Genomic DNA, 17223 nt, shown 5'->3' with positions numbered 1-17223 from the left:
GCTTTCAAGTGAATTAAAATTTTGTTCTAAAAATAGGCTGCATGACTTTTGCTCTCTCTCTCTCTCTCTCTCTCTCTCTCTCTCTCTCCACACACACACACACACACACACACACACACACACTCACCTGTTGAAGGAAAATATTTGTTAAAAAAAAAAAGGAAAAGGGGAATTAAGTATGTAAGTTCCTTATGACTGAAGGGAAGTAGATTTTATGTGCATAATAATTCTTAAAGAAAATAGCCTCCCTCCTCTTTAAAGTCAACAATTTAGGCATACCAGCGGTCTCTTGTACTTAGAAGATAATTCTTACTCTAACTACTGTGAATATTGAAATATTACTTTTTTATTCTAAAAAAATGAGTAGTCATTAATTCCTCTTCTTTGGGAAATATATATGATTACTTTGTGGCAGATACTGTGTTGGGCAGTGGACACAGAATGATATTGTGGTCTATATCTACCCTGCAAGGCCAGGCCAGTAGGAGACATAGACATACATGCAGATAAACTGGGGACCTTGCTACAGCTAAACACAACAGCCAGCATAGTATCATGCCTGTAACTAGTAGCCAACAAAAATTTATGAGTAAGTGAATGCTCTTGGTGGTAAGGGAATTAAGAGAAAAGGAGCTTGGTCAAACTTGAGGTAGATTCTAGGGGCTGTCCTAAGAAACCATCCCTCAAGCTTCCCAACAAATCAAGAATTTGTTTTGAAAGCCACCTCAGAAGGAGTTCAGATATTATTAGGGTTTTGACTGAATTCCAACAGAAGGAGTTTGCAGCTTAAGCTAAAATGTTGATAGGGGAGGCAGGTGGGGAGTAGGGGAGAGGAGGGAAAGATGGAAGAGGGGAATACAGTGCAGGGTGAAAGCTATGCATGCTTGATTTCCTAATCTTTTTTCCACTGCATGTGCTGTGTACTGTAATTCACCAGATACATTCCTTTTTAAAGCCATTTTCCATCCTAGCTCTTACATTTCAGTGTAAAATTACACAAACCCTATACCTTGCATATAGTTTAAATTGGATTGCTCAAACCATTCTTGACAATTGCAGTTCATAGCACAAGGGTAAATTTTAAAAAATGTAGCAGGTCACATTGAGGAGCATTTTATCCACTGAGGATAAAACAACATCCCAGTTGTGCCCCTGGTCTTATGGGGAAATATCAGCCACATGGTATCAAAAATATGAGCTCATGAGAAACTTCCTGTACAGGATTCTGTTCTAGTTTCACTGGTGTTCATATGCATGTGTGTTCTCTCTCCTCGCCGCCCCCCCCCCCACTCCAGCAGTTTCTATTTTGTCAGCATTCCTGCATTTCATGATAGATTGACAGTATTTTCTTCCCCAGGCAGCTGCTTCCATAGCCCTAGCAGTTTCTAGGACAGTGTAAGGAGTGAAAGAAAAATCCATTATCTGCAGAAACATGAGTCACTTCCAGATGTCTCTCTATGACCTATGTTTTTAGTCCATGAATCGCTCCTGGACCTTTTAGTCTTCTATTTTCAATTTCTTGATTCTCAGTCATAGTTCTTCAAATTTAATCAGTCTAAAACCAAATAATTGTCTTCTTCAATTTTAGGGTATTCTGTTCCTCCAAATTCCTAATCCTGATTAGAAGTGTTGTATGCCAAAGCTAAAAGTCTCCAGGTTTGCAAGTGATATAGCCTTTTTATATGACAGACTTTTCCCTGATGGCATTGCTTGCCAAAACTATTTCAGTAGTCTCAGTTTGACTTAGGAACCTCATTCTATGTTTTTCTGCAACTCTAAATATTACTGGAGTGACCATTTTAAAATAACATTCTGATCTTTTTTCTTCCTATCCATTTACCTACAGGGTAACAATCTTCTAATCATACAGAGCATTCCTGGTCTTCTTGAGTTTCAAAATTTTACTTCTTTCCCGTTTCCATGATTTTTATAGCTCACACATACCAACTTATAGTTTTCTCCCTTCTGAGTTCTGTACATCATGACATTGAACCTGCTGGAACCTGTGCCAGCTATGTTTTGCAACTGACATCACATGAAACTTTTATCAAACACTATGCTATGATTTGTAATCTAAGTGTAAACAGGAAAATATGAATCTTTGAAGGAATGTATCATCTTATTTCTTGAGTCCTAACATCTAGCATAATGACAGGCATACAACAGAGCTTCAAAAATAATGGACTGATTCTTAACAAAACAACCTGTTGTCAGAGCCTAGTTAAGTTATTTTAACTATTTGTTATCAAAATTATTTGTTTGACAAACATTTTCTTTTTTTTTCAAATTGAAAGCTATGATATATACATACATATATATTTAAATAGGTCCAGTTATATATAGGTCTTTTGAATAATTTAATCAAATTAATTCAGTGAGTCAAACCTGAAAGTAATTTTCTCAGAGAGTTCATGTGCAAATATTCTTTTTTTGTTGTTTTAATTAACATTAAATTTATTGACACTATTGCATACCATTTGGCCAGCATTATGGGGTCAGGAAATGACTGTAAAAATAATTTAACTTAATTTTGTTGCATATGAATTTCCAATTTTCCCAGTACCATTTGTTGAATAGGCTATCTTTTCTCCAATGTATGTTTTTGGAGCCTTTGTCTAATATAAGATAACTGTAATTATGTGGGTTAGTCTCCGTGTCCTCTATTCTGAACCATTGGTCTACCAGTCTATTTTGGTGCCAAAACAATAATGTTTTTGTTACTATTGCTCTGTAATATAGTTTAAGGTCTGGTATAGTGATACCACCTGTTTCACTCTTCTTGCTATGGATTGCTTTAGCTATTTTGGGTCTCTTCTTTTTCCAGATGAATTTCATGACTGCTTTTTCTATTTCTATGAGGAATGTTATTGGGATTTTGATCAGAATTGCAATAAATCTGTATAATGCAAGTATGTAGTATGATCATTTTGACAATATTAATTCTGCCTATCCAGGAACAAGGTAGATCTTTCCATCTTCTAGGGTCTTTTTAAATTTCTTTCTTTAGCATTCTATAGTTTTTGTTGTAGAGTTCTTTCACCTCTTTTGTTAGGTTGATTCCCAAGTTGTTTTTTTTTTTTTTTTGAGGCTATTGTAAGTGGGTAGTTATCCTCATTTCCCTTGCAGAGGATTTGTCACTGATATACAGAAATGCCTTTGATTTATGTGTGTTGATTTTGTATCCTGCTACTTTGCTGAATTCATTTACTAGTTCTAGAAGTTTTCTGGTGGCATTTTTTGGGGTCTTCGAGGTATAGAATCATATCGTAGGCAAATAGTGCTAATTTGAGTTCTGCTTTTCCTGTCTGTAGCCCTTTAATTTCTTTTGTCTGTCTAATTGCTATGGCCTGTGTTTCAAGAGCTATGTTAAATAGAAGTGGTGAAAGAGGGCATCCCTGCCTTGTTCCAGTTTTTAGAGGGAATGCCTTCATTTTTCTCCATTTAGAATGATGTTGGCCTGGGGCTTAGCATAGATAGCTTTTATAATGTTGAGATATGTTCCTGTTATCCCTAGTTTTTCTAGTGTTTTGAACATGAAGAGGTACTGTATTTTGTCAAATGTTTTTTTCTGTGTCTATTAAAATGATCATATATGCAACAAAATGAAATTAAACCACTATCTCTCACCATGCACAAAACTCAACTCAAAGTGGATCAAGGACCTAGGAATTAAATCAGAGACCCTGTGTCTAATAGAAGAAAACGTAGGCCCAAATCGCCATCATATTGGATTAGGCCCCTACTCTCTTAACAAGATTCCTATAGCACAAGGATTAAAATCAAGAATTAATAAATGGAATGGATTCAAACTAAAAAACTTCTCAGCAAAAGAAACAATCAGTGAGGTGAATAGAGAGCCTACAGCTTGGGAGCAAATTTTTACCACTTGCACATCAGATACAGCCCTAATCTCTAGGGTATATAAAGAACTCAAAAAGCTAAACTCCAAAAAATAAATAACCCAATCAATACATGGGCCAAGGAACTGAACGGACACTTTTCAGAAGGTGATATACCATCAATCAACAAATATATGGAAAAATATTCAACATCTCTAGCAAGTAGAGAAATGCAAATCAAAACTACTCTAAGATTTCATTTCACTCCAGTCAGAATGGCAGCTATTAAGAATACAAACAACAATAAGGATTGCAAGGATGGGGTGGGGGGAAGGCACACTCATACATTGCTAATGGGACTGCAAAATGGTGCAGCCAATATGGAAAGCAGTATGGAGATTCCTTGGAAAACTGGGAATGGAACCACCTTTTGACCCAACTATCCCACTCCTTGGTTTATACCCAAAGGTCTTGAAAACAGAATACTACAGGGACACAGCCACATCAATGTTTATTGCAGCACAATTCACAATAGCTAAACTGTGGAACCAATCTAGATGCCCTTCAGTAGGTGAATGGATAAACAAATGTGGTATATAAACACAATGGAATATTACTCAGCAGTGAAAGAGAGTAAAATTATGGCATTTGCAGGTAAATGGATGAAGTTGGAGCATATAATGCTAAGTGAAGTAAGCCAAGCCCCAAATCAAATGCTGAATGTTTTCTGTGATATAAGGAGGCTGATTCATAGTGGGGTTGGGAGGGGGAGTATGGGAAGATTAGACAAACTGTAGATATGGCAAAGGGGAAGGAGTGGGAGGGAGGAGACAAGGGGGTAAAACAAGCTAGTTGAATGAATTGGAGATAACTACCCTAAGTACATGTATGAAGAAGACACAAATGGTGTGAATATACTTTGTATGCAAGCAGAGAGATGAAAAACTGTGCTCTACATATGTAATATGAATTGTAATACATTCTGCTATCATAATAACAAATTAGAATAAAAAATTATAAAAAGGCAAATCAATTTATTTAACATACTGAATTTGTATAATGCTGACTTATCAGAGTTGAAATTTTGCCTTCTTAAGTCATTGTTTAATGCCGTGCTTGGGAGTGCTTGCCTGTAGTTCCAGCAGCTCGTTAGGCTGAGGCAGGAGGATTGCAAATTCAAATCTAGCCTTGGCAACTTTGCAAGGTCCTAAGCAACTCAGTGAGATTCTGTCTCTAAATAAAATAAAATAAAAAAAAAAGGCTAGGGATGTGGGTCATTGGTGAAGTGCCTCTGGGTTCAATCCTGGTACCAAAAATAAGTAAATAAGATAAACTTCATTGTTTATATTCTGGGTCCATGGAGTTCATCACAGATGTGCAAAAGAATCTGGGAGCTGTGCATGACCCTTTGTGCCCATGTACTTTGAAAAATGGGGTAAATGGAAACATTCTCAAAAATTATGTGTACATTAGAAAAAATGAACCCTCCACATCTTCTGGATGACAATGAACTGAACAATTTAATGAAAGGATTAGAGATACACAAATGATTTCTAATAAACAACATAATTATCACGCTAGAATTCTTGATACCCAGTAATTAGAAAGACTTTTCAAAAAGAAGTAGAAACTCCAGGGGTAGCATAAGCAGAGTTCTTGAGCCTATTATTCCCCAAAATTAAAATATTGCCTTGGGACAGGAAATGATATTAGAAAATAATAGACTTTAATTCTTATGTTATTTTGGAATCGATGTTAATATTGCAAAAACTATATGCTGGAAAAAATGAAAATGAAAAATGTAAATTGAGTGATACATTTACTCTAATTTTAACGATGGATAGATGAGTTCAGAATTATATTTAAACAAATAAAATGAGGTTGTTATCGTGTGTGGTTGTTCAACTGTAATTAAGAGATATGCCCTAGGAAAAAAATCAATGTGACTGACAATTATAACTGTATAGTAGGTTGTAATAAACAAAAGAACTTCTATATTTCCATGTGCATCTTGATGGGCCAAATAAAATCAACAATGTTAGGAAATGTATCAAAATAGAAAAATATATGCAAGTTCTTTTAAAAGAGAGGTCTTATTATAAAACAAACCATTGGGAAGTTTTCATTTGGAGAATTGATTTTTTTATTCAGTCCTGAATAATTCTATGCTAAAGCACCTATCTATTTTTTAGTGCATGTGGTCCATGGGGTATGGTCAGTGCCTCATTTGTGCTGTGTCATGAAGCTGCTTCTGACTGAGTGATGTCTGCTTCTTAGCAGATGGTCTCTGGAGCTGAAGAATATTCAGACCAATGGGGTAAAAATGCAGGGCCTACCTCAAGGGGGCAATAGTAAATTAACACTGTAGGATGCCTAGCAGAAATAAAAAATTGATGAGAGATATTTTCCCTTGGGTTCAAGAACTCTGCTTATGCCACTGGTTGGGTTTGTTTTTTCATATCCTGACAGTTCTAAAAGCCTTAAAAAGAGATTAAAACTTAATTCAGGTTCTTTTATCCTGATCCTTAAGTAATACAATGGGGTGAACTCTAATACATCTTTTCCCCCTAATGTCCTTAATATTTTAACACTTGGATTAATTAGGGAATGAGGAGTTTTGCAGAGATTTCTTTCTTTTGTTTTTTTTTTTCCTAATTCTTTTTTGCCTCTTTCTTTAAAAAAAAAAATTGTTCTTTTTAATTGTACATGACAGTAGAATGTATTTTGTCATATTACACATACATGGAGTATAACTTTCCATTCTTGTGAATGTACATGAGATGCAGCTACTGTCTTGCCATTCCTGTCCCCTCTCTCTGCCCTCCATTCCCATCTGTCCAATCTGGTGAACCTCCAGTCCCCCCTCCCATGACTGTACTATGAGTCATGTGCAGAGATTTCTTAAGGAATGAAATAAACCATTGTTATGAAGTGATTTCAAAGCTCTGTCTTTTTCCTCCTGACCCAAATGTTGTCATAGTTGGTTATTATTCAACTCTTTTTAAGATCAGTGATGATCCAAAAGGAAATTCCTTTGTAAATTCGTGTACACGATATGAAAGTTTGATAAATTCTTCCATGTTTTGGCTTGTATTCATTTGAGGCATTCTGGTGTAGGTGGAACATTCTCAAGAAATGCAAGAAATGTCCAGCTAATTGGATATTAGTAGCAACATTAGGTCTGGGATATGTATTGCATATGAAAATAGTATTTTCCTTATCATCCACATAACTAATACCAGTTAGAGATACTAAAGCAACAATTGAGAACTGTTTAGAATTGAATTCAATCGAACATAGATATATATTATTAAATGTCGAATACGGATCTCTAAATTCCATTATATTTATTGTTAATATGTGAAATACAGATTTCCATATTCTTTAGATACTGAAAATACTGTATAATATTATAGGGGAACCATAGTATTCAGCATAGGACTTTTTTTTTTGGTGCTGGGGATTGAACCCAGGGCCTTGTGCATGCAAGACAAACACTCAACCAACTGAGCTATATCCTCAGCCTTCAGCATAGGACTTGTATAGTATTTTACTTGCTTTTGCATGGTCACCATTATGAAGATAAAATGTAGGTAGAACTTTGCAAATATATCAGTTCAAGAATTACTGTTAGGAGTTGCATATGGAATGAAATCAGGATGCCACATCTATATTTTAAGAAAAACCAGCAACAAAAGTGATAAAATCATGTTCCCTAAATAATATACCATTTTCTGGAACTGTGATATGTGAATATTAACTGTAAAGTGTGAATATTAACTGTTGCTAAATAATTCAGTGATTAAAGCAATCACTGAGATGCCTACCTAACTAAAGTAATAATGCCTTAAATTTGTTCATTAACTGGGGCCTCTAAAAGATGCCTATCTCTTGAAAAAATATGAAGCATCAAATAGCAGAGTTCTTTAACTTAGGTTTAAAGATGAACCTAAATTCAAGTTGTTACTTATTCTAACATCTGACCTATACCTACAGAAAAATGTTTCCCTTATTACCCCAGTTTTCTTAGATGTTCATAAATGTTGTAAAATGAACCACAAATATTTTCATCTGCAAATTTACATTTTCCCATTCAAAGTCAGAAAATATTGACATGTATTTGGTGATGGAACTTTTGAGTTCTGGAGATATTTGGAGTCATAGTGCCTAAAATACAAGCAATCAAAATCTATTGATCTTCTGCCTTCTGAGAAGCTGCTTAAAATTTAAATTCTCTCTAAAGTTCAATAGGGCAAGATATATTGTAAACACTTAGGAAATTACCCAGCTATCTTTGTGAAAGTTCTTATTTTAGAGAAAGTTCTGGTATGCCTCATGGTTACAAATCTTTAGCAATGAGATTGGCAATAGGTTTGATAAAGCCAAACTAATGTCAGCAAAACAAAGATCCCTTTGAGTCATATTTTTCTTGTGCCATGAAATCGCAGCTGAAGAGTTCATATTTCTTCTGTACCTTTATTCTTTAAAAATGAATGTACATGTATGTATGTGTGTAATATATAAATAATCTCAAAAATTTCAAAATATAGGGAATATGAGTATAAAGTCATTAAATGTACATTACTACAATCTTTTCTGGTGGGTTGGTTTGTATTTTCTCGACTAGTTGAAGTCTGTGTGCTGTGTGTGTGTGTGTGTGTGTGTTTCCATGGTAGTAATTTTCATTCATTCAGGAAGAATATTGTCACATTATTAATATTTTGATTGAATGTAGAAAAGCGAGTACCATAGAAAAGTAAGTGTCCTGAAATTTTTTCATGTATAAAATTGTCTCTGACAAATGACTTCCCTTAAATTTATTCTAGAAAATTTGAACTGAGATCTCTGAATCAGAGCTGGTCTTCTTGGATTAGCATTAAATATTTTGAAGACCAGGGATGTATTATTTGTATAATATTTGTGAAGAATAATTAAGGTAGAATAACCTTATTAATGTTACATGAAGAGTATAATTCATGTATGATCAAATAGAATCGTGAACCTTTTATAAATACAGATTCAATGGATGTTAGAGCAATTAATTACTAAGTTCTAAGGGTTTGATGCTTAGTTAACATTTTTTTTAAAGCCAAAGAACCAAATTGTGTATATTTGGTAATCCTCATTGTCTTTTAGATTGTGTGGTTACTTTAATATATGCAGTACAGTTTTCACTGAAGGTCTAGCAGAATGTAAATAATCTGTATCAGAAAAATTGCCTCTAATATGAGAAAAAGATACTGATTTTGCATACTGATTTTTAGTTAGTTTACTCTTTGGTGAATTTTTGTCACCATTGTATGAATTAGGAATACCTTACTTTTCTTAGGGTTACTATCTTTTTAAAGTAATCTTTAATTTATATGTGGCATATATACAGAAAAATGCATAAATTGTGAATGTTCATCCCAATATTGCTCTCAACATACACAATTCTTGAGCAACTCTCAGAACTAGAGGGTAAAACTGGCTCCCAGAAACTATTCTGACTTCTAACTCTATAGGTTAGTTTTGTCTGTTTTTTAAATTTTAGTAAGTGGAATAAAAAGGTGTCTTTGTGTGTGTGTCTAACTTCTTTTGATTAGTACTCTCTTTGTGAGATCAATGATACATGAAGTTATGGTTCATATATTGTCATTCCTACTGCTGTATAATATCTTTCAAAGCTTAAAAATTGTATAGGGGATTCTTAAATCTCCATATGGTATTGCAAAATAATGCATTAGCATTTAAAGGGAGAGAACTGGTATGTTATAGGTGGCTCTTACTGTTTGTGGCTGGTATTGTAGGGAAAGCATTGATGAGTAAAGTGATTTATCTAGTACGCTAGCAAAGATCAATGTCAACATGTAATACTGAGTTAATGAAAAGTCATTGTCTATATAAAAATGAAATTTTAAGTCATCTAATAGAATAAAGATACTTAACATATGCAAGAGGAATTTTTCTACTGAAACTTAGATATTGTTCTGATTTTAATTCTCAATTTTCTGTGTTTATAATTATCTCAAATGTTACATTTTAGAAGTAAAAATGCAAACATCTGAATTTACTCTGCCTTTTTCCCTTATCTAAAGTGATTATTGGGCTTACTTTTATGTTAGATCCAGTTTTCTTAACACATAGGTCATTGGATTAAGAACACTCTTTTGGGTCTTAGCATTAACTCTGAATATTAGAGCACCTGTCAGTAATCTGCCTGAGTGCAATTCAAAGACCTGTTTGTGACACTAGAAATGTAGGGTCATTCATCTACATGCTTGAGCTGGAAAATATAAATTTGGGGTTTATAGAGTTTTTATTACTGGTAGCAGCTGAATAGAAATTGTCAGTGGTTCTTACGGTGGGAAGTGTTTCCTGGCATTTAAAATATTCCATGCAGTTTTTGATTGTTTCCAAATTTTTGATTTTTTGAGAAAGTAGCAATAACACTTTGAAGCTACTGAAAGAGCTGAATTAATCAAACAATCCAGTAGTCCGTACACAAAAGCATGACTATATAATAAAAACCTTCAGATGTCATGCTCTACAAAATCCTCAGCATCTGCGCTGGCGACAGACCCTACCCATTCTGGTTCTCTTTTTGTCCTTTCACATGTCCAATTAACATGTGGCACAGCTGCTCTTTGCATGATCCTGCAGTATCTTCAAGTCCTCTATTTTGGTTATGACCTGCTTGCAAGAGAGTAACTGCCAACACCCTTCACATTTGAAGATCATGTGTCTGTATCTATGATTTGCTATTGTCGTTTGGCATTTATACCCTACAAGAAAACCCACAAAAATAAAACAAGCTCAGTAGGTGTCTTCTGTGCCTCTATCAGGTTCAGTTCTTTTAAATCATCACACTAATCCATCTAGTAATTCTAGAAAGTACGTTTATTTTTTGATAAGAAAATGGAAACTTGTAAGACCATAAAAGCTAAGATCAGATGACTCAGGAATTTCCCGAAAGTAGATCATTATCATTATTATTATTATTATTTTTTTTTAACTGGGGATTGAACTCAGGGGGGCTTAACCACTGAGTCACATCCACAGCCCTTTTTGTAGTTTATTTAGAGACAGAATCTTTCTAACTTGCTTAGGGCCTCACTAAGTTGTTGAGGCTGCCTTGGCACTTGCAAACCTCCTGCTTCAGTGTTTGGAGTCACTGGGATTACAGGTGTGTGCCTACAAGGGAATAGCTACTTACTTCCTAAGGAAATAAGTGAATTCCTCAGATTCCACAGGAACATGTGCTTTACTTAAGGTTAATCAGCCAGTAAATATTTTCAGAGAGTACGCCATAACCCAGTGTTCTGCTTCCTTCTGTTAAGGCTCCTAGACTCCTGGCAGATTCACACTTAGACAAGTGCCTCTCAAACTTGAATAATGCGTTGATCCCTTTGAAAGCATACAAGCCTTTTATGACCTCCAGTGTTATTTTTATTTACAGTGGTAACTTAAATATTAAAAACACAAACTACATAAAAATTCTCATACTACTATAAAACAATTTTTACTAGCAATTAAATTTTACAAATAGTCTTCTAGTAAATGACACCAATTAAATTCAGTGGATAAAAATGTCTAAAACTGACTCACAGATACTGGGTGTAATAATAAAAAGATATGACCTCAGAGTTCCACATTTAATTTAATGTTTCTGAATTTGACTTCAGTGAAAACAATATAAAGAATACCTTGTTTTGTAAACATGTAGAAACTATTGTTAATAAGTTTAAAGTTTTATTTCCTACTTCAGGATAATAAAACTTAGGGCTATTAAAGAGATTTGCTAGTGTCAATTTTAATGGCATGGTATTTGATAATCTTTTAAAGCTCTATTGGAGATGAAACTGGTATTGTGATAGAGATGGTTACTTAATTCAGTAAAAGCTAAAATTGAATTAAAAGCTATAATCTAAACCTGAAAAATGTTCACTGTGGATTTTCTACAACAATGCAAGCAGGATCATTCAAAGAGCATCTGAGCCACATGTTAATTGGACATTAACTTGCTGCTGCTTGCTATTGTTCAGACTCTTGGTTTATCATGCTTTTACCATTCTTGCCATGTCCCTCTCTGTACTACAGCAAAACGTTTTGCATATCCTGCCTCTGAATGCCACTTATACTTCACTTGTTATGTATGCACTGAATTATAAATACAAATGCATATACCAAAATCATATATTTGTTCTCTGTTTTAGGGTAGCCATCTAGATGAACTGGAATATGCTTTCATTTTCTTTATTACATTACTATTGAAATATAAGCATAAATTTTTTAAAAAACCTTGTAGCAAACTCAGATACCTGTGAGTGTGCCCCTTGAATGCATGTCCCTCCTGGCCTTTCAAGTCCACCCTGCTGGGTGCTAAGAAAGTTGTCCTGTTTTTATAACATTCAGATTTTTTTAAAAAAGAAGAAAGAAAGAGAAAAATAAAAGTACAAAATTGTGTCAAGAAAATTTTAAGAGGAAATTTTTCTTTCTTGGCTTGAGATATGACACTAAGGTTGTAAAGGGCAAGCTTTAACGGCTTCCATCTGTTGCAAATTAAAATAGGTAGGATTTGGCATTTGAATTCCTTGTCCAGAGTCAGACTTAATAGGCATAAGCACAATTGGTTTTAGGGTTTGAGGGTCCTAGGGACATAAAGCAGCAAAGCAGAGAGAGGTTAGTTTTACATTTGTCTGAAACTTTCTCCCAAAGGTATTGCGGTTGCCTTGTCTTAAAAGATTTTAAAAGGCGAAATCTCTTGGCTGAGCAAAGAAAATGGTAGTTTGAAAACATACTTCCCCCTTCCTCATTCTTGATTTAAAAACTTTTGTCATAATCAGAGGGAAATACAGAATGGTGAACACTACTGCATCTCTCTCCATCTCAGCATCTGAGTTTCTTTCAGCTCTTTATTGAGTAAAGATAACCAGACTGTTTAACTGTTTATCCAAAGCTCTTTTGTCAAGAACTTTAATCACAGATTGACCTCATTGTAGGGGAGCATGTGTGTGTGTGTGTCTATGTGAAAGGGGGAGAGGAATGTAGATTTCTATGTAAGAAGACAGGTTTGACCACAATGTTATCAATTCATGTATAAATTTTGAAACCTCATTTTAATTTCATCCAAGATAGCCACATTCTTGAAACATTTTACAATAACATTTTCATTTAATGCATTTTCTCACTTTGGAAAAACTAAATCCCTTAATGGGGTTCTAGAAGAATTCATTGTGCACCAAAGTATACTCTGACTCAACTGCAGAAGAGGTCCCTGGCAGAATGACTGGGATATTACTTTTCCACTGGGTCCAGCCCCTCCTGAACACTGGGAACATTGTTTGCTGAAATTCCAGGGATTAGCTGTAACTATTTGACTTGCATTCACATTATAAATATTTGATTCAGAAAAGAGAAAAACAGTTTTAAAAAACGTCTAGTTACTATGTATCAGCAAAAGCAGTCCTACATATCTACCCTATCCCTAGGAAGGTTCAAAGAGGGTGTGTGTATTGGGTGCTGCTCTATGATGCCTGCAGCCCCTGCAGACCCTGTGGCCCCCTCTAGGGATTTGCAGTGGTGTCTCTAGGTGTCTCTTCATCCCTCTGGGGTTAGTCTTTCCCTCTATTTGATTATAACTTTCTTTTTTGTAGGAATACTAGAGCAACCTGCTCTTATGCTAAGGTTGGGTATGTTAGGCATGTGGAGAGAGAGTGTGAGAAAGAGAGAAATGTCTTTTTCATATGGTGGCTACTTTTTCATTTCTTTCCTCATTCCCAAATGAATAAGTTTCAAGATAGTTTATCCCAGTCAACTAGATTTTTCTAGTTGCACGTAGATGGCCAATAGATTTGAAGGTAGAGATGGCAGCTTAGAATTCTTTCTCTACCTGAGGCATTCTATGTAGCTAGTGCTGTGATTTACAGAATGAATATGTAGACAAAGGGTGTAGTGTGGTCAACCCAAATGAAACACTTATTGCTCATAAGTCAGGAATCCATGGTAACATCTGCTTTGATACTTTGGAAGAGCGGAGATAGAATAGCAGATAGATTTCTAGCTCCCAGTCTGATGAGCATGAATTAAATCTTAAATCTTCCACTGAGTCAATCTGAGTGATACTGGAAACATTCCAAACCTCTCTCCTCACTTAATAAATGAACATAGTATTAGTTCTTTCTTCTTAATATTACTGTGAGTATTGATAATTTAATGCATATGACTTCTTTATTCTAGGCCCACAATTAACACTCAATAAGTGGTACCTATAATTATTTGTGTACAAATTGGAAGTCTTTTCTAGGAACAACCTTTAATATGTTGCACATAGATTTGTTTTGGAAATAAACCTGTTCATACAGGAATAATACGTTCATATTTTATACCTGTGATATAGTATTATTTTATTTGTATTGTTTTATAGTGAAAAGATAAGATTTTTTCGTGAGTTGTTGGTGTAACATAGCCCTTTCACTTGTAAGGCCTATGGCAAGAAACCTCCTGGAATTTAGCATTTGCTGCAAACAGCAAAATAATTTCATAGATTACACATTTTATGATGAGTCACAATTCAGTCACTGCAGCATTGCAGATCTACTTAGGGCACTCTGCCAGGGGCACAGCTTTCAGGAAGGATGAAGCGTGAGGTGTCGCAGGGAAGTGGGGAGGGAGAAGAACACTTTTTAGTATTAATCATACCATGATACATTTCTAAAGAATCAGAGCATGAACTCTGGATGTGTAGATTTCCGTCACATCTTTCAACTCTTAATAAATATCTCTGATTTGTAAGCCTACAAGCCATTGTGGTGTTTGGGTTAAATGTGAGGTTATTAGTCCTAGGGCCTTTCAATCTTCCCATGTGTAAATCATTTTAGCAGTATGCAAGTAATTCCATATTTGAAACTCCCAGAGAAAATACTTCCATTTATCTATCTTGTACATCACCACAAATCATAAATAAATAGTTCTGACAGAGTGTGCTGAGAGTCCTTGCAAAGCACGGGCTTCCACAGAGGGAGACAGGGTACCCCAGGGAGGAGAATGCAGTAAAAGTCATCAAAACCTCATCTCACTTCCAAATGTGTAAATTAGATTCCTCTTCATGCTACCATTTTCTCTTTAGTGTGACATTATATCACAAGAAATATTATAGTAGTTATGCAAGTGGCCCGGACCCTAGCAAAAATTTATCATCAGTATTATGTTAAAGGTTAAAAGTTAAAAGTTGGGCTTTTTAATCAAGCTGAGGGGATTGTAGCTCTGTCCCTGGAACAACTCTTCTCAGGACTTTTCAGGAGAATTCAGCTGATTCTCCCAGTATCAGATTTTCAAGAGTGTGGGAAGATGAAAAACTTTAAAAAAAAAAAAAAAAGCAGTCTCCATCCAGAGCGATTGTCTTTACCAAGAGATGGTATTATGTCAGCTGGTTTGAATTTAGTCATGTTTTTCCAAAATCACAGGAATCATATAATTTGCATCAGCCCAGTCCACACCTGCCAAGGAATGCTATCCCCTTCCTTCAAAGCACCCTTGGAGCTTTCTATTATTCTCTGATAATGAGGACTGATGACTCTTCAGTGACCTATACTCAGTTCTTTGGCAGACCCATCTGAAAACTGACAGTAGAAAAAGACAGACAGAAAGAAACCCAGGTTCTCCTTTTTTTTATTTTCTCTGATTCTTTTTGACTCGACACTAGGCTTAATATAAAGTCATCCAAATCCTGACACTAAAATAAACGGTAATAGTGGTTTTTGGAACAGTATAAATTCATTTTTAAATGTGGCTGAAGATTTGGAATAAAGCAATAATAATTTTCATTTTAATGTCCTTTTATACTCTTTAATATAGCAGAACATATTTCCCAATGACTTTTATATTCTTAAACAACATCTAGAAATATTGTGAAGTTGTTACCTTCTACTGTGAATGATATTCAATGTTTTAAAGTTAGTATTAATTTTTTTTGACTTGCAGTATAAACATTCTTCCCTTTCTTAATGGGATGTTTTCTCTTTATCCATCACTCACAGAGGTCTTTTCTTCTACCCACAGTCTGACAGCAATGCAAGCTTCCTGCGTGCTGCCAGAGCAGGCAACCTGGACAAAGTCGTGGAGTATCTGAAGGGGGGTATTGACATTAATACCTGCAACCAGGTAAGAGGTGGTGGTGGCTCTGGACAGCATCAGGGCAATGCAAAAGCAGCCCTCCAGAGTTAGACTCAGAGCCCAGGGCTATTTTTTGTTTTCATTGAATTTCCTGGTACCAAGGACTTGGTCTTATGCAACCCCATTTTTGACTCTTACTAACTTTTCAAGCATCCGATGTTTGTTTCTAGAGTTAATATTGTTGGCAAAGTAGACAGATCAAAAATAACAATTGAATATCATTTTCCCTATAAAATGATCTGGACCACCCTAAGTTGAAAAATGAACCAAAAACGTTTTACTCCTCATTTATCATCCTCTAGTAATCTAGATCTGAATTCTTTCCTTTTCTGTTAAATGTGCATTTTAGTCAGGAGTAACTGGTGGTGAAAAATTTGAGGTAGAGAAATAAAAGGATAAAATCAAAATTTTTCTTCCTTTTTACCTGAGTTAATTTGAAAATGTGGGTTAGAATGAGAAGAATTGAAACTACTGTGTTGGTTTAAATGAAGTATTTGAATTGTTCATTCATCACATCTATTGAACAAATACTTTAGAGTATATACTTTTATATTATTTGCTTTCAATAATATTAATATTTCGTGCCATTTTGGAGTACGACTTTTATACCATAAATTATCTAGAGGACCCTGGTGTTCTCTACATTTTGCTCAAAAAAAAATTTTTTTTTTTTTTTTTTTGTGTGTGTGTGTTTGACAGAGATCTAACTGAGAAGTAAAGAATCCTGGCCAATTTTATGTTAATAGGAGGTAAATTCCATTATTTGATTCTAAATCATCTATAGAATGCTTATTTCTATATCCCAGTATATATTCAGCCTAGTTATATTTAATTTATAAGCCACCAAATTTATTAAATCTCTCCAATGTGACATTTCAAAAGCTTAACTTGGTCTTTTCTTATCCCCAGACTTATTCTCCCAATTTCCTACCCTCTAGTTTATCCTCTAATAGGTCAGTTCCAACCCAACTGCTCCTCATCCCTCATCTCCCCTCCTGCAGCCAGGGAGGTTTTCTTCTATGTCCAAACTCACATTGATGCTCCTCACCTCATGGTCACTTACCAACATGGTCATCATAGCCTCCTTAATTAGCTCTGTCTTATCCATTCTGGACAGTTCTCTATACTGTCTTGAGTGATCTTTCTAAAATGAAAATATGATTATGGCACTTCCCTTTTCCCCAAACTTGCTACAAATGCCCAGAATAGTGAGGTGGCTGTATCAAGGTCA

At 35.0% G+C, this 17223-nt stretch overlaps 1 protein-coding gene across 13 annotated transcripts in view; it reads left to right on the top strand.

Annotated features, from left to right (window-relative positions):
• The window catches only part of Ank2 (ankyrin 2), a 652896-nt gene that overhangs the window by 440175 nt on the left and 195498 nt on the right, over window positions 1-17223 (top strand). For all 13 annotated transcript variants that reach the window (XM_071614451.1, XM_071614452.1, XM_071614454.1 and 10 more), the window contains exon 2: window positions 15879-15980. In XM_071614451.1, coding sequence (XP_071470552.1) covers window positions 15879-15980 — 102 coding nt within the window. The remainder of the gene's footprint in view (window positions 1-15878; window positions 15981-17223) is intronic.

Source organism: Marmota flaviventris, chromosome 7 (genome assembly GCF_047511675.1).
Source record: "Marmota flaviventris isolate mMarFla1 chromosome 7, mMarFla1.hap1, whole genome shotgun sequence".
Classification (NCBI taxonomy): domain Eukaryota; kingdom Metazoa; phylum Chordata; class Mammalia; order Rodentia; family Sciuridae; genus Marmota; species Marmota flaviventris.
Note: the sequence above shows the minus strand (reverse complement) of the source record. Positions and strands in the feature narration are given on the sequence as shown.